This window comes from Nerophis lumbriciformis, linkage group LG20 (assembly GCF_033978685.3).
Source record: "Nerophis lumbriciformis linkage group LG20, RoL_Nlum_v2.1, whole genome shotgun sequence".
NCBI classification, from domain to species: domain Eukaryota; kingdom Metazoa; phylum Chordata; class Actinopteri; order Syngnathiformes; family Syngnathidae; genus Nerophis; species Nerophis lumbriciformis.
Window position 1 is genome coordinate 1,858,436 of NC_084567.2, and position 19,065 is coordinate 1,877,500.

The following is a 19,065-nucleotide window of genomic DNA, read 5'->3' on the forward strand; positions in this document are numbered from 1 at the left end:
AGTACTCCAGTATTCAGCCTAAAGTCCTCCAGTATTCAGCCTAAAGTACTCCAGTATTCAGCCTAAAGTACTCCAGTGTTCAGCCTAAAGTACTCCAAGTATTCAGCCTAAAGTACTCCAGTATTCAGCCTAAAGTACTCCAGTATTCAGCCTAAAGTACTCCAGTATTCAGCCTAAAGTCCTCCAGTATTCAGCCTAAAGTCCTCCAGTATTCAGCCTAAAGTACTCCAGTATTCAGCCTAAAGTACTCCAGTATTCAGCCTAAAGTACTCCAGTATTCAGCCTAAAGTACTCCAGTATTCAGCCTAAAGTCCTCCAGTATTCAGCCTAAAGTACTCCAGTATTCAGCCTAAAGTACTCCAGTATTCAGCCTAAAGTACTCCAGTATTCAGCCTAAAGTACTCCAGTATTCAGCCTAAAGTACTCCAGTATTCAGCCTAAAGTACTCCAGTATTCAGCCTAAAGTACTCCAGTATTCAGCCTAAAGTACTCCAGTATTCAGCCTAAAGTACTCCAGTATTCAGCCTAAAGTACTCCAGTATTCAGCCTAAAGTACTCCAGTATTCAGCCTGAAGTACTCCAGTATTCAGCCTAAAGTCCTCCAGTATTCAGCCTAAAGTCCTCCAGTATTCAGCCTAAAGTACTCCAGTATTCAGCCTAAAGTACTCCAGTATTCAGCCTAAAGTACTCCAGTATTCAGCCTAAAGTACTCCAGTATTCAGCCTAAAGTACTCCAGTATTCAGCCTAAAGTCCTCCAGTATTCAGCCTAAAGTACTCCAGTATTCAGCCTAAAGTACTCCAGTATTCAGCCTAAAGTACTCCAGTATTCAGCCTAAAGTACTCCAGTATTCAGCCTAAAGTCCTCCAGTATTCAGCCTAAAGTACTCCAGTATTCAGCCTAAAGTACTCCAGTGTTCAGCCTAAAGTACTCCAAGTATTCAGCCTAAAGTACTCCAGTATTCAGCCTAAAGTACTCCAGTATTCAGCCTAAAGTACTCCAGTATTCAGCCTAAAGTCCTCCAGTATTCAGCCTAAAGTCCTCCAGTATTCAGCCTAAAGTACTCCAGTATTCAGCCTAAAGTACTCCAGTATTCAGCCTAAAGTACTCCAGTATTCAGCCTAAAGTACTCCAGTATTCAGCCTAAAGTCCTCCAGTATTCAGCCTAAAGTACTCCAGTATTCAGCCTAAAGTACTCCAGTATTCAGCCTAAAGTACTCCAGTATTCAGCCTAAAGTACTCCAGTATTCAGCCTAAAGTACTCCAGTATTCAGCCTAAAGTACTCCAGTATTCAGCCTAAAGTACTCCAGTATTCAGCCTAAAGTACTCCAGTATTCAGCCTAAAGTCCTCCAGTATTCAGCCTAAAGTACTCCAGTATTCAGCCTAAAGTACTCCAGTATTCAGCCTAAAGTACTCCAGTATTCAGCCTAAAGTCCTCCAGTATTCAGCCTAAAGTACTCCAGTATTCAGCCTAAAGTACTCCAGTGTTCAGCCTAAAGTACTCCAAGTATTCAGCCTAAAGTACTCCAGTATTCAGCCTAAAGTACTCCAGTATTCAGCCTAAAGTACTCCAGTATTCAGCCTAAAGTCCTCCAGTATTCAGCCTAAAGTCCTCCAGTATTCAGCCTAAAGTACTCCAGTATTCAGCCTAAAGTACTCCAGTATTCAGCCTAAAGTACTCCAGTATTCAGCCTAAAGTACTCCAGTATCCAGCCTAAAGTACTCCAGTATTCAGCCTAAAGTACTCCAAGTATTCAGCCTAAAGTACTCCAGTATTCAGCCTAAAGTACTCCAGTATTCAGCCTAAAGTACTCCAGTATTCAGCCTAAAGTACTCCAGTATTCAGCCTAAAGTACTCCAGTATTCAGCCTAAAGTACTCCAGTATTCAGCCTAAAGTACTCCAGTATTCAGCCTAAAGTACTCCAGTATTCAGCCTGAAGTACTCCAGTATTCAGCCTAAAGTCCTCCAGTATTCAGCCTAAAGTCCTCCAGTATTCAGCCTAAAGTACTCCAGTATTCAGCCTAAAGTACTCCAGTATTCAGCCTAAAGTACTCCAGTATTCAGCCTAAAGTACTCCAGTATTCAGCCTAAAGTACTCCAGTATTCAGCCTAAAGTCCTCCAGTATTCAGCCTAAAGTACTCCAGTATTCAGCCTAAAGTACTCCAGTATTCAGCCTAAAGTACTCCAGTATTCAGCCTAAAGTACTCCAGTATTCAGCCTAAAGTCCTCCAGTATTCAGCCTAAAGTACTCCAGTATTCAGCCTAAAGTACTCCAGTGTTCAGCCTAAAGTACTCCAAGTATTCAGCCTAAAGTACTCCAGTATTCAGCCTAAAGTACTCCAGTATTCAGCCTAAAGTACTCCAGTATTCAGCCTAAAGTCCTCCAGTATTCAGCCTAAAGTCCTCCAGTATTCAGCCTAAAGTACTCCAGTATTCAGCCTAAAGTACTCCAGTATTCAGCCTAAAGTACTCCAGTATTCAGCCTAAAGTACTCCAGTATTCAGCCTAAAGTCCTCCAGTATTCAGCCTAAAGTACTCCAGTATTCAGCCTAAAGTCCTCCAGTATTCAGCCTAAAAGTGTTGCTGCGGGGCAGGTACTAAAAGTGTTGCTGCGGGGCAGGTACTAAAAGTGTTGCTGCGGGGCAGGTACTAAAAGTGTTGCTGCGGGGCAGGTACTTCTGCGAGGTGTGCCTGGACGACAGTCTGTACGCCCGCACGTCGTGCAAGATGAAGACGGACAACATCTTCTGGGGCGAGCGCTTCGACTTCATGAGCGTGGCGGCCGTGGGCGCCGTGACGCTGCACATCTACAAGGACACGGACAGGAAGAGGAAGAAGGACAAGAGCAGCTACGTGGGCCTGGTCAACATCCCCGTCGTCACGGTGACGGGAAGACAGCTGCTGGAGAAGTGGTACGCAGTGAGCATGCCCAGTACCATCAGAGGTGAGTCCGGTCAAGTACTTCAAATACTACTTCAAATACTACTTCAGTCCATTACTTCAAATACTACTTCAGTTCATTACTTCAAATACTACTTCAGTCCAGTGCTTCAAATACTACTTCAGTCCATTACTTCAAATACTACTTCAGTCCATTACTTCAAATACTACTTCAGTTCAGTACTTCAAATACTACTTCAGTCCAGTACTTCAAATACTACTTATTTAAATACTACTTCAGTTCATTACGTCAAATACTACTTCAGTCCAGTACTTCAAATACTACTTATTTAAATACTACTTCAGTCCATTACTTCAAATGCTACTTCAGTCCATTACTTCAAATATTACTTCAGTTTATTACTTCAAATACTTCAGTTCATTACTTCAAATACTACTTCAGTTCATTACTTCAAATACTACTTCAGTCCATTACTTCAAATGTTACTTCAGTTTATTACTTCAAATACTTCAGTCCATTACTTCAAATACTACTTCAGTCCATTACTTCAAATACTACTTCAGTTCATTACTTCAAATACTACTTCAGTCCATTACTTCAAATACTACTTTAGTTCATTACGTCAAATACTACTTCAGTCCAGTACTTCAAATACTACTTATTTAAATACTACTTCAGTCCATTACTTCAAATACTACTTATTTAAATACTACTTCAGTCCACTACTTCTAATACTACTTCAGTTCAGTACTTCAAATACTACTTATTTAAATACTACTTCAGTCCAGTACTTCAAATACTACTTATTTAAATACTACTTCAGTCCAGTACTTCAAATACTACTTATTTAAATACTACTTCAGTCCATTACTTCAAATACTACTTCAGTCCAGTACTTCAAATACTACTTATTTAAATACTACTTCAGTTCATTACTTCAAATACTACTTCAGTTCATTACTTCAAATACTACTTCAGTCCAGTACTTCAAATACTACTTTAGTTCAATACTTCAAATACTACTTCAATTACTACTTCAGTCCATTACTTCAAATACTACTTCAGTCCATTACTTCAAATACTACTTAAGTCCAGTACTTCAAATACTACTTATTTAAATACTACTTCAGTCCATTACTTCAAATACTACTTCAGTCCAGTACTTCAAATACTACTTTAGTTCAATACTTCAAATACTACTTCAATTACTACTTCAGTCCATTACTTCAAATACTACTTCAGTCCATTACTTCAAATACTACTTCAGTCCAGTACTTCAAATACTACTTCAAATACTACTTCAGTCCAGTACTTCAAATACTACTTATTTAAATACTACTTCAGTCCAGTACTTCAAATACTACTTCAGTCCAGTACTTCAAATACTACTTATTTAAATACTACTTCAGTTCATTACTTCAAATACTACTTATTTAAATACTACTTCAGTCCATTACTTCAAATACTACTTCAGTTCATTACTTCAAATACTACTTCAGTTCATTACTTCAAATACTACTTCAGTCCATTACTTCAAATACTACTTAAGTCCAGTACTTCAAATACTACTTATTTAAATACTACTTCAGTCCAGTACTTCAAATACTACTTCAGTCCAGTACTTCAAATACTACTTCAGTTCATTACTTCAAATACTACTTCAGTTCATTACTTCAAATACTACTTCAGTCCATTACTTCAAATACTACTTCAGTCCATTACTTCAAATACTACTTCAGTCCATTACTTCAGTCCATTACTTCAAATATTACTTCAGTTCAGTACTTCAAATACTACTTCTGTTCATTACTTCAAATACTACTTCTGTTCATTACTTCAAATATTACTTCAGTTTATTACTTCAAATACTATTTCAGGTCATTACTTCAAATATTACTTCAGTTCAATACTTCAAATATTACTTCAGTTCAATACTTCAAATGTTACTTCAAATACTACTTCAGTCCATTACTTCAAATACTACTTCAGTTTATTACTTCAAATACTACTTCTGTTCATTACTTCAAATACTACTTCTGTTCATTACTTCAAATACTACTTCAGTCCATTACTTCAAATACTACTTCAGTCCATTACTTCAAATACTACTTCTGTTCATTACTTCAAATACTACTTCAGTTCATTACTTCAAATACTACTTCAGTTCAGTACTTCAAATATTACTTCAAATCATTACTTCAAATACTACTTCAGTCCATTATTTCAAATATTACTTCAGTCCATTACTTCAAATACTACTTCAGTCCATTACTTCAAATACTACTTATTTAAATACTACTTCAGTTCATTACTTCAAATACTACTTCAGTCCATTACTTCAAATACTACTTATTTAAATACTACTTCAGTCCATTACTTCAAATACTACTTCTGTTCATTACTTCAAATACTTCTGTTCATTACTTCAAATACTACTTCAGTTCAGTACTTCAAATATTACTTCAGTTCATTACTTCAAATACTACTTCAGTCCATTATTTCAAATACTACTTCAGTCCATTACTTCAAATACTACTTCAGTCCATTACTTCAAATACTACTTCAGTCCATTACTTCAAATACTACTTCAGTTCATTACTTCAAATACTACTTCAGTCCATTACTTCAAATACTACTTCAGTCCATTACTTCAAATACTACTTCAGTCCATTACTTCATATACTACTTCAGTTTAGTACTTCAAATACTACTTCAGTCCATTACTTCAAATACTACTTCAGTCCATTACTTCAAATACTACTTCAGTTCATTACTTCAAATACTACTTCAGTCCATTACTTCAAATACTACTTCAGTTCATTACTTCAAATACTACTTCTGTTCATTACTTCAAATAATACTTCAGTTCATTACTTCAAATACTACTTCAGTTCATTACTTCAAATACTACTTCAGTTCATTACTTCAAATACTACTTCAGTCCATTACTTCAAATACTACTTCAGTCCATTACTTCAAATACTACTTCAGTCCATTACTTCAAATACTACTTCAGTTCATTACTTCAAATACTACTTCAGTCCATTACTTCAAATACTACTTCAGTCCATTACTTCAAATACTACTTCTGTTCATTACTTCAAATCCTACTTCAGTCCATTACTTCAAATACTACTTCTGTTCATTACTTCAAATACTACTTCAGTTCATTACTTCAAATACTACTTCAGTCCATTACTTCAATTACTACTTCAGTTCATTACTTCAAATACTACTTCAGTCCATTACTTCAAATACTACTTCTGTTCATTACTTCAAATACTACTTCAGTTCATTACTTCAAATACTACTTCAGTTCATTACTTCAAATACTACTTCAGTCCATTACTTCAAATACTACTTCAGTTCATTACTTCAAATACTACTTCAGTCCATTACTTCAAATACTACTTCTGTTCATTACTTCAAATACTACTTCAGTTCATTACTTCAAGTACTACTTCAGTCCATTACTTCAATTACTACTTCAGTTCATTACTTCAAATACTACTTCAGTCCATTACTTCAAATACTACTTCTGTTCATTACTTCAAATACTACTTCAGTTCATTACTTCAAATATTACTTCAGTCCATTACTTCAAATACTACTTCTGTTCATTACTTCAAATACTACTTCAGTTCATTACTTCAAATACTACTTCAGTTCAGTACTTCAAATATTACTTCAGTTCATTACTTCAAATACTACTTCAGTCCATTACTTCAAATACTACTTCAGTCCATTACTTCAAATACTACTTCAGTTCATTACTTCAAATACTACTTCAGTCCATTACTTCAAATACTACTTCAGTCCATTACTTCAAATACTACTTCAGTCCAGTACTTCAAATACTACTTCAGTCCATTACTTCAAATACTACTTCAGTTCAGTACTTCAAATATTACTTCAGTCCATTACTTCAAATACTACTTCTGTTCATTACTTCAAATACTTCTGTTCATTACTTCAAATACTACTTCAGTTCAGTACTTCAAATATTACTTCAGTTCATTACTTCAAATACTACTTCAGTCCATTACTTCAAATACTACTTCAGTCCATTATTTCAAATACTACTTCAGTTCATTACTTCAAATACTACTTCAGTTCATTACTTCAAATATTACTTCAGTTCATTACTTCAAATACTACTTCAGTCCATTACTTCAAATACTACTTCAGTCCATTACTTCAAATACTACTTCAGTTCATTACTTCAAATACTACTTCAGTCCAGTACTTCAAATCCTACTTCAGTCCAGTACTTCAAATACTACTTCAGTCCATTACTTCAAATACTACTTCAGTTCAGTACTTCAAATATTACTTCAGTCCATTACTTCAAATACTACTTCTGTTCATTACTTCAAATACTTCTGTTCATTACTTCAAATACTACTTCAGTTCAGTTCTTCAAATATTACTTCAGTTCATTACTTCAAATACTACTTCAGTCCATTATTTCAAATACTACTTCAGTCCATTACTTCAAATACTACTTCAGTCCATTACTTCAAATACTACTTCAGTCCATTACTTCAAATACTACTTCAGTTCATTACTTCAAATACTACTTCAGTCCATTACTTCAAATCCTACTTCAGTCCAGTACTTCAAATACTACTTCAGTCCATTACTTCAAATACTACTTCTGTTCATTACTTCAAATACTTCTGTTCATTACTTCAAATACTACTTCAGTTCAGTACTTCAAATATTACTTCAGTTCATTACTTCAAATACTACTTCAGTCCATTATTTCAAATACTACTTCAGTCCATTACTTCAAATACTACTTCAGTCCATTACTTCAAATACTACTTCAGTCCATTACTTCAAATACTACTTCAGTTCATTACTTCAAATACTACTTCAGTCCATTACTTCAAATCCTACTTCAGTCCAGTACTTCAAATACTACTTCAGTCCATTACTTCATATACTACTTCAGTTTAGTACTTCAAATACTACTTCAGTCCATTACTTCAAATACTACTTCAGTCCATTACTTCAAATACTACTTCAGTTCATTACTTCAAATACTACTTCTGTTCATTACTTCAAATACTACTTCAGTTCATTACTTCAAATACTACTTCAGTCCAGTACTTCAAATACTACTTCAGTCCATTACTTCATATACTACTTCAGTTTAGTACTTCAAATACTACTTCTGTTCATTACTTCAAATACTACTTCAGTCCATTACTTCAAATACTACTTCAGTCCATTACTTCAAATACTACTTCAGTCCATTACTTCAAATACTACTTTAGTTCATTACTTCAAATACTACTTCAGTTCATTACTTCAAATACTACTTCAGTTCATTACTTCAAATACTACTTCAGTCCATTACTTCAAATACTACTTCAGTTCATTACTTCAAATACTACTTCAGTTCAGTACTTCAAATACTACTTCAGTCCATTACTTCAAATACTACTTCTGTTCATTACTTCAAATACTACTTCAGTTCATTACTTCAAATACTACTTCAGGTCATTACTTCAAATACTACTTCAGTTCAATACTACAAATATTACTTCAGTTCATTGCTTCAAATACTACTTCAGTCCATTACTTCAAATACTACTTCAGTCCATTACTTCAAATACTACTTTAGTTCATTACTTCAAATACTACTTCAGTCCATTACTTCAAATACCACTTCAGTCCAGTACTTCAAATACTACTTCAGTCCATTACTTCAAATACTACTTCAGTCCATTACTTCAAATACTACTTCAGTTCATTACTTCAAATACTGCTTCAGTCCATTACTTCAAATACTACTTCAGATACTACTTCAAATACTACTTCAGTCCATTACTTCAAATACTACTTCAGTCCATTACTTCAAATACTACTTCAGTCCATTACTTCAAATACTACTTCAGTTCAGTACTACAAATACTACTTCAGATCATTACTTCAAATACTACTTCAATTCATTACTTCAAATACTACTTCAGTTCATTACTTCAAATACTACTTCAATTCATTACTTCAAATACTACTTCAGTTCATTACTTCAAATACTACTTCAGTCCATTACTTCAAATACTACTTCAGTTCAGTACTACAAATACTACTTCAGATCATTACTTCAAATACTACTTCAGTCCATTACTTCAAATACTACTTCAGTTCATTACTTCAAATACTACTTCAGGTCATTACTTCAAATATTACTTCAGTTTATTACTTCAAATACTACTTCAGTCCATTACTTCAAATACTACTTCAGGTCATTACTTCAAATATTACTTCAGTTTATTACTTCAAATACTACTCCAGGTGATTATTTCAAATACTACATCAATACTACTTCAGTTCAATACTTCAAATACTACTTCATTTCATGACTTATTTTAAAAACATTGTGACGTTTTTAAATCAGTGTGATTATGAAATCAGCGTGATCTTATCAAGTCATTAGGATGATGAAATCAGTGTGATTATGAAATCAGCGTGATCGTATCAAGTCATTAGGATGATGAAATCAGTGTGATTATGAAATTAGTGTGATCGTATCAAGTCATTAGGATGATGAAATCAGTGTGATTATGAAATCAGTTTGATCTTATCAAGTCATTAGGATGATGAAATCAGTGTGATTATGAAATCAGCGTGATCTTATCAAGTCATTAGGATGATGAAATCAGTGTGATTATGAAATCAGCGTGATCTTATCAAGTCATTGGGATGATGAAATCAGTGTGATTATGAAATCAGCGTGATCTTATCAAGTCATTAGGATGATGAAATCAGTGTGATTATGAAATCAGCGTGATCGTATCAAGTCATTAGGATGATGAAATCAGTGTGATTATGAAATCAGTTTGATCTTATCAAGTCATTAGGACGATGAAATCAGTGTGATTATAAAATCAGCGTGATCTTATCAAGTCATTAGGATGATGAAATCAGTGTGATTATAAAATCAGCGTGATCGCATCAAGTCATTGGGATGATGAAATCAGTGTGATTATGAAATCAGTGTGATCTTATCAAGTCATTAGGATGATGAAATCAGTGTGATTATGAAATCAGTGTGATCTTATCAAGTCATTAGGATGATGAAATCAGTGTGATTATGAAATCAGCGTGATCTCATCAAGTCATTAGGATGATGAAATCAGTGTGATTATGAAATCAGCGTGATCTTATCAAGTCATTAGGATGATGAAATCAGTGTGATTATGAAATCAGCGTGATCTTATCAAGTCATTGGGATGATGAAATCAGTGTGATTATGAAATCAGCGTGATCTTATCAAGTCATTAGGATGATGAAATCAGTGTGATCTTATCAAGTCATTAGGATGATGAAATCAGTGTGATTATGAAATCAGCGTGGTCGTATCAAGTCATTAGGATGATGAAATCAGTGTGATTATGAAATCAGTTTGCTCTTATCAAGTCATTAGGATGATGAAATCAGTGTGATTATAAAATCAGCGTGATCTTATCAAGTCATTGGGATGATGAAATCAGTGTGATTATAAAATCAGCGTGATCGTATCAAGTCATTGGGATGATGAAATCAGTGTGATTATGAAATCAGCGTGATCTTATCAAGTCATTAGGATGATGAAATCAGTGTGATTATGAAATCAGTGTGATCTTATCAAGTCATTAGGATGATGAAATCAGTGTGATTATGAAATCAGCGTGATCTCGTCAAGTCATTAGGATGATGAAATCAGTGTGATTATGAAATCAGCGTGATCTCATCAAGTCATTAGGATGATGAAATCAGTGTGATTATGAAATCAGCGTGATCTTATCAAGTCATTGGGATGATGAAATCAGTGTGATTATGAAATCAGCGTGATCTTATCAAGTCATTAGGATGATGAAATCAGTGTGATTATGAAATCAGCGTGATCTTATCAAGTCATTGGTATGATGAAATCAGTGTGATTATGAAATCAGCGTGATCTTATCAAGTCATTAGGATGATGAAATCAGTGTGATTATGAAATCAGCGTGATCTCATGAAGTCACTGAGATGATGAAATCAGTGTGATTATGAAATCAGCGTGATCTCATCAAGTCATTGGGATGATGAAATCAGTGTGATTATGAAATCAGCGTGATCTTATCAAGTCATTAGGACGATGAAATCAGTGTGATTATATAATCAGCGTGATCTTATCAAGTCATTAGGATGATGAAATCAGTGTGATTATGAAATCAGCGTGATCTCATGAAGTCACTGAGATGATGAAATCAGTGTGATTATGAAATCAGCGTGATCTTATCAAGCCATTAGGATGATGAAATCAGTGTGATTATGAAATCAGCATGATTTTATCAAGCCATTAGGATGATGAAATCAGTGTGATTATGAAATCAGCGTGATCGTATCAAGTCATTAGGATGATGAAATCAGTGTGATTATGAAATCAGCGTGATCGTATCAAGTCATTAGGATGATGAAATCAGTGTGATTATGAAATCAGCGTGATCGCATCAAGTCATTAGGATGATGAAATCAGTGTGATTATGAAATCAGCGTGATCTTATCAAGTCATTAGGATGATGAAATCAGTGTGATTATGAAATCAGCGTGATCTTATCAAGTCATTAGGATGATGAAATCAGTGTGATTATGAAATCAGCGTGATCTAATCAAGTCATTGGGATGATGAAATCAGTGTGATTATGAAATCAGCGTGATCCCATCAAGTCATTGGGATGATGAAATCAGTGTGATTATGAAATCAGCGTGATCGTATCAAGTCATTAGGATGATGAAATCAGTGTGATCTTATCAAGTCATTAGGATGATGAAATCAGTGTGATTATGAAATCAGCGTGATCGTATCAAGTCATTAGGATGATGAAATCAGTGTGATCTTATCAAGTCATTAGGATGATGAAATCAGTGTGATTATGAAATCAGCGTGATCTTATCAAGTCATTGGGATGATGAAATCAGTGTGATTATGAAATCAGCGTGATCTTATCAAGTCATTAGGATGATGAAATCGGTGTGATTATGAAATCAGCGTGATCTCATCAAGTCATTAGGATGATGAAATCAGTGTGATTATGAAATCAGCGTGATCTTATCAAGTCATCGGGATGATGAAATCAGTGTGATTATGAAATCAGCGTGATCTCATCAAGTCATTAGGATGATGAAATCAGTGTGATTATGAAATCAGCGTGATCTTATCAAGTCATTGGGATGATGAAATCAGTGTGATTATGAAATCAATGTTATTTGACAACTAATTGTGATGTCTTCAAATCAACTATTTTGAAATCGGATCGTCGTGATTTCAAATCTTTTGTGATGATTTGAAAACGCCTTGATTTGAAAGTCAATGTTTCGGCATGGTTTTTTATGATTACAAAATCATTGCGATTGTATAGAAGCTCTGTGATTTTAAAATCATTGTGAAGTTTTTCAAACGGTGTGGTGTTTTGAAATCAACGTGATCCTTAGGATGTTGAAATCATGACTATGAAAGCACTGTGATTATGAAAACGTTGTTATTTGACAAATAGTTGTGATGTCATCAAATCATTGTGATTTGGACGTGATTATAGGTGCTTAAAATCAATGTGATGATGCAATGAATGCATGTGTTGTGTGTGCAGCCAAGTCGAGCGTGCCGACGGTGCGGGTGAAGGCTCGCTACCAGAGCGTGGTGATCCTGCCCATGGAGCAGTACAAGGAGTTTGCAGAGTTCATCAGTGCCAACTACCTGCTGCTCTGCAACACTCTAGAAGCTTCCATGGGCCTGAGGGCCAAAGAGGAGCTGGCTGCGGTGCTGGTCCACATCCTGCACAGCACCGGCAAGGCCAAGGTACCCCAGCACCCGCCTGATGACCACGCCCCCTTTTGACCTCTGACCTTTGTCCACAGGACTTCTTGACAGACTTGATGATGTCAGAGGTGGACCGTTACCGTGACAACGATCAGCTGATCTTCAGAGAAAACACCCTAGCAACCAAAAGCATCGAAGAATACTTGAAGCTGATTGGACAGAAGTACCTGCAGGATGCACTGGGTACACACTGTACTACATCACAGTACACATTGTACTACATCACAGTACACACTGTACTACATCACAGTACACACTGTACTACATGACAGTACACACTGTACTACATGACAGTACACACTGTCCTACATCACAGTACACACTGTACTACATGACAGTACACACTGTACTACATGACAGTACACACTGTACTACATCACAGTACACACTGTACTACATGACAGTACACACTGTACTACATCACAGTACACACTGTACTACACCACAGTACACACTGTACTTCATGACAATACACACTGTACTACATCACAGTACAAACTGTACTACATGACAGTACACACTGTACTACATAACAGTACATACTGTACTACACGACAGTACACACTGTACTACATCACAGTACACACTGTACTACATGACAGTACACACTGTACTACATCACAGTACACACTGTACTACATCACAGTACACACTGTACTACTCGACAGTACACACTGTACTACATGACATAACACACTGTACTACATCACAGTACACATTGTACTACATCACAGTACACACTGTACTACACCACAGTACACACTGTACTAAATACTGTACCACACTACACCTTGTACTAAGTACTGTACTACACTACATGTTGTACTAAATACTGTGCTACACAACAGTACACATTGTACTCAATAGTGTACTCCATAACAGTACACAGTTGACTTAATACTGTACTACAATAGACATTGTACTCAATACTGTACTACACAACAGTACATATTGTACTAAATACTGTACTACAATAGATACTGTACTAAATGCTGTACTACACAACAGTACACATTGTACTAAATGCTGTATTACACAAGAGTACATATTGTACTAAATGCTGTACTACACAAGAGTACATATTGTACTAAATGCTGTACTACACAAGAGTACATATTGTACTAAATGTTGTACTACACAACAGTACATATTGTACTAAATACTGTGCTACACAATAGTACACATTGTACTCAATACTGTACTCCATAACAGTACACATTTGACTTAATACTGTACTACAATAGGCATTGTACTCGATACTGTACTACACAACAGTACATATTGTCCTAAATGCTATACTGTACTACACAAGAGTACATATTGTACTAAATGCTGTACTACACAAGAGTACATATTGTACTAAATGCTGTACTACACAAGAATACATATTGTACTAAACACTGTACTACACAAGTGTAGACATTGTACTAAATACTGTACTACACAAGAGTACACAGTGTAATAACTACTGTACTACACAAGAGTACATATTGTACTAAACACTGTACTACAGTAGAGTACACAGTGTACTAACTACTGTACTACACAAGAGTAGATATTATACTAAATACTGTACTACTCCAGAGTAGATATTGTACTAAACACTGTGCTACACAAGAGTAGCTATTGTACTAAATACTGTACTACAGTAGAGTAGATATTGTACTAAATACTGTACTACACAAGAGTAGATATTATACTAAATACTGTACTACACAAGAGTAGATATTATACTAAATACTGTACTACACAAGAGTAGATATTGTACTAACTACTGTACTACACAAGAGTAGATATTGTACTAAATACTGTACTACACAAGAGTACACAGTGTAATAACTACTGTACTACACAAGAGTACATATTGTACTAAACACTGTACTACAGTAGAGTACACAGTGTACTAACTACTGTACTACACAAGAGTAGATATTATACTAAATACTGTACTACTCCAGAGTAGATATTGTACTAAACACTGTGCTACACAAGAATACATATTGTACTAAATACTGTACTACAGTAGAGTAGATATTGTACTAAATACTGTACTACACAAGAGTAGATATTGTACTAAATACTGTACTACAGTAGAGTAGATATTGTACTAAATAGTGTACTACAGTAGAGTAGATATTGTACTAAATAGTGTACTACAGTAGAGTAGATATTGTACTAAATACTGTACTACAGTAGAGTAGATATTGTACTAAATACTGTACTACAGTAGAGTAGATATTGTACTAAATAGTGTACTACAGTAGAGTAGATATTGTACTAAATACTGTACTACAGTAGAGTAGATATTGTACTAAATAGTGTACTACAGTAGAGTAGATATTGTACTACACAAGAGTGTACTCACATGGCCTGGGTGTGTCCAGGTGAGTTCATCAAGGCTCTGTACGAGTCAGACGAGAACTGCGAGGTGGACTTGTCTCGCTGCGTGACCTCGGACTTGGCGGAGCACCAGGCCAACCTGAGGATGTGCTGTGAACTGGCCTTCTGCAAGATCCTGGACTCTTACAGGTCAGCACACACACACACACACACACACAGTCTTGGCGGCATGAGAGGACTCCACCTTTGTCTCCGCCCACCTCAGAGTGTTCCCCCGGGAGCTGAAGGAGGTGTTTGCGTCATGGCGACAGGAGTGCGGTAACCGGGGGCGACCGGACATCAGCGAGCGCCTCATCAGCGCCTCGCTCTTCCTGCGCTTCCTGTGTCCGGCGGTGATGTCGCCCTCGCTCTTTGACCTCATGCAAGGCTACCCGGACGAGCGCACGGCCCGCACGCTGACGCTCATCGCCAAGGTCATCCAGACCCTCGCCAACTTCAGCAAGTGAGTGCCTCGGTCGCCACGACAACCCGCCCCCCGGCTAACGGCGCCCGCGGCCGCAGGTTCGGCTTGAAGGAGGAGTACATGCTGTTCATGAACGACTTTGTGGAGCGTCAGTGGAGCAGCATGCAGCGTTTCCTGCAGGAGATCTCACACCCTGATGGACTCAACCACACCGCCGGCTTTGATGGCTACATAGACCTGGGCAGGGAACTGTCCACTCTGCACACCCTGCTCGCTGACCTGGACCAGGTGACCACACATCCACTCACCTCACACATTCAGTCAGGTGACACAGCTGTCACATTCAGTCACCTGACACAGGTGACACATTCAGTCAGGTGACACATTCAGTCAGGTGACATAGGTGACACATTTAGTCAGGTGACACATTCAGTCAGGTGACACATTCAGTCAGGTGACACAGGTGGCACATTCAGTCAGGTGACACATTCAGTCAGGTGACACAGGTGGCACATTCAGTCAGGTGACACATTCAGTCAGGTGACACAGGTGGCACATTCAGTCAGGTGACACATTCAGTCAGGTGACACAGGTGGCACATTCAGTTAGGTGACACATTCAGTCAGGTGACACAGGTGGCACATTCATTCGGGTGACCCACTTGACACAGATGACACATTCAGTCGGGTGGCACATTCAGTCAGGTGACACATTCAGTCAGGTGACACAGGTGACACATTCAGTCAGGTGACACATTCAGTCAGGTGACACAGGTGACACATTCAGTCAGGTGACACATTCAGTCAGGTGACACAGGTGGCACATTCAGTCAGGTGACACATTCAGTCAGGTGACACAGGTGGCACATTCAGTCAGGTGACACATTCAGTCAGGTGACACAGGTGGCACATTCAGTCAGGTGACACAGGTGGCACATTCAGTCAGGTGACACATTCAGTCAGGTGACACAGGTGGCACATTCAGTCAGGTGACACATTCAGTCAGGTGACACAGGTGGCACATTCAGTTAGGTGACACATTCAGTCAGGTGACACAGGTGGCACAGGTGACACATTCAGTCAGGTGACACATTCAGTCAGGTGACACAGGTGGCACATTCATTCGGGTGACCCACTTGACACAGATGACACATTCAGTCGGGTGGCACATTCAGTCAGGTGACACATTCAGTCAGGTGACACATTCAGTCAGGTGACACATTCAGTCAGGTGACACATTCAGTCAGGTGACACAGGTGGCACATTCAGTCAGGTGACACATTCAGTCAGGTGACACATTCAGTCAGGTGACACAGGTGGCACATTTAGTCAGGTGACCCACTTGACACAGGTGACACATTCAGTCAGGTGACACAGGTGGCACATTTAGTCAGGTGACCCACTTGACACAGATGACACATTCAGTCGGGTGGCACATTCAGTCAGGTGACACAGGTGGCACATTCAGTCAGGTGACACATTCAGTCAGGTGACCCACTTGACACAGGTGACACATTCAGTCAGGTGACACAGGTGACACATTCAGTCAGGTGACACAGGTGGCACAGGTGACACATTCAGTCAGGTGACACATTCAGTCAGGTGACACAGGTGGCACATTCATTCGGGTGACCCACTTGACACAGATGACACATTCAGTCGGGTGGCACATTCAGTCAGGTGACACATTCAGTCAGGTGACACAGGTGGCACATTCAGTCAGGTGACACATTCAGTCAGGTGACACATTCAGTCAGGTGACACATTCAGTCAGGTGACACATTCAGTCAGGTGACACAGGTGGCACATTCAGTCAGGTGACACATTCAGTCAGGTGGCACATTCAGTCAGGTGACACATTCAGTCAGGTGACACATTCAGTCAGGTGACACAGGTGGCACATTTAGTCAGGTGACCCACTTGACACAGGTGACACATTCAGTCAGGTGACACAGGTGGCACATTTAGTCAGGTGACCCACTTGACACAGATGACACATTCAGTCGGGTGGCACATTCAGTCAGGTGACACAGGTGGCACATTCAGTCAGGTGACACATTCAGTCAGGTGACCCACTTGACACAGGTGACACATTCAGTCAGGTGACACAGGTGACACATTCAGTCAGGTGACACAGGTGACACATTCAGTCAGGTGACACAGGTGGCACATTCAGTCAGGTGACACATTCAGTCAGGTGACACATTCAGTCAGGTGACACAGGTGGCACATTTAGTCAGGTGACCCACTTGACACAGGTGACACATTCAGTCAGGTGACACAGGTAGCACATTCAGTCAGGTGACACATTCAGTCAGGTGACACAGGTGGCACATTTAGTCAGGTGACCCACTTGACACAGATGACACATTCAGTCGGGTGGCACATTCAGTCAGGTGACACAGGTGGCACATTCAGTCAGGTGACACATTCAGTCAGGTGACCCACTTGACACAGGTGACACATTCAGTCAGGTGACACATTCAGTCAGGTGACACAGGTGACACATTCAGTCAGGTGACACAGGTGGCACATTCATTCGGGTGACCCACTTGACACAGATGACACATTCAGTCGGGTGGCACATTCAGTCAGGTGACACATTCAGTCAGGTGACCCACTTGACACAGGTGACACATTCAGTCAGGTGACACAGGTGACACATTCAGTCAGGTGACACAGGTGACACATTCAGTCAGGTGACACAGGTGGCACATTCATTCGGGTGACCCACTTGACACAGATGACACATTCAGTCGGGTGGCACATTCAGTCAGGTGACACAGGTGGCACATTCAGTCAGGTGACACATTCAGTCAGGTGACCCACTTGACACAGGTGACACATTCAGTCAGGTGACATGCTTGACACAGGTGGCACATTCAGTCAGGTGACATGCTTGACACAGGTGACACATTCAGTCAGGTGACATGCTTGACACAGGTGACACATTCAGTCAGGTGACATGCTTGACACAGGTGACACATTCAGTCAGGTGACACATTCAGTCAGGTGACACAGGTGACACATTCAGTCAGGTGACATGCTTGACACAGGTGACACATTCAGTCAGGTGACACATTCAGTCAGGTGACATGCTTGACACAGGTGACACATTCAGTCAGGTGACATGCTTGACACAGGTGACACATTCAGTCAGGTGACATGCTTGACACAGGTGACACATTCAGTCAGGTGACATGCTTGACACAGGTGACACATTCAGTCAGGTGACACATTCAGTCAGGTGACACAGGTGACACATTCAGTCAGGTGACATGCTTGACACAGGTGACACATTCAGTCAGGTGACACATTCAGTCAGGTGACATGCTTGACACAGGTGACACATTCAGTCAGGTGACATGCTTGACACAGGTGACACATTCAGTCAGGTGACATGCTTGACACAGGTGACACATTCAGTCAGGTGACATGCTTGACACAGGTGACACATTCAGTCAGGTGACACATTCAGTCAGGTGACATGCTTGACACAGGTGA

At 38.5% G+C, this 19,065-nt stretch overlaps 1 protein-coding gene across 4 annotated transcripts in view; it reads left to right on the forward strand.

The window, feature by feature from the left end:
* dab2ipa (DAB2 interacting protein a) overlaps positions 1-19,065 on the forward strand; it is an 83,881-nt gene that overhangs the window by 43,683 nt on the left and 21,133 nt on the right. For all 4 annotated transcript variants that reach the window (XM_061980057.2, XM_061980056.2, XM_061980058.2 and 1 more), the window contains 6 exons: positions 2,677-2,948; positions 12,530-12,738; positions 12,798-12,942; positions 15,144-15,288; positions 15,365-15,601; positions 15,661-15,850. In XM_061980057.2, coding sequence (XP_061836041.2) covers positions 2,677-2,948; positions 12,530-12,738; positions 12,798-12,942; positions 15,144-15,288; positions 15,365-15,601; positions 15,661-15,850 — 1,198 coding nt within the window. The remainder of the gene's footprint in view (positions 1-2,676; positions 2,949-12,529; positions 12,739-12,797; positions 12,943-15,143; positions 15,289-15,364; positions 15,602-15,660; positions 15,851-19,065) is intronic.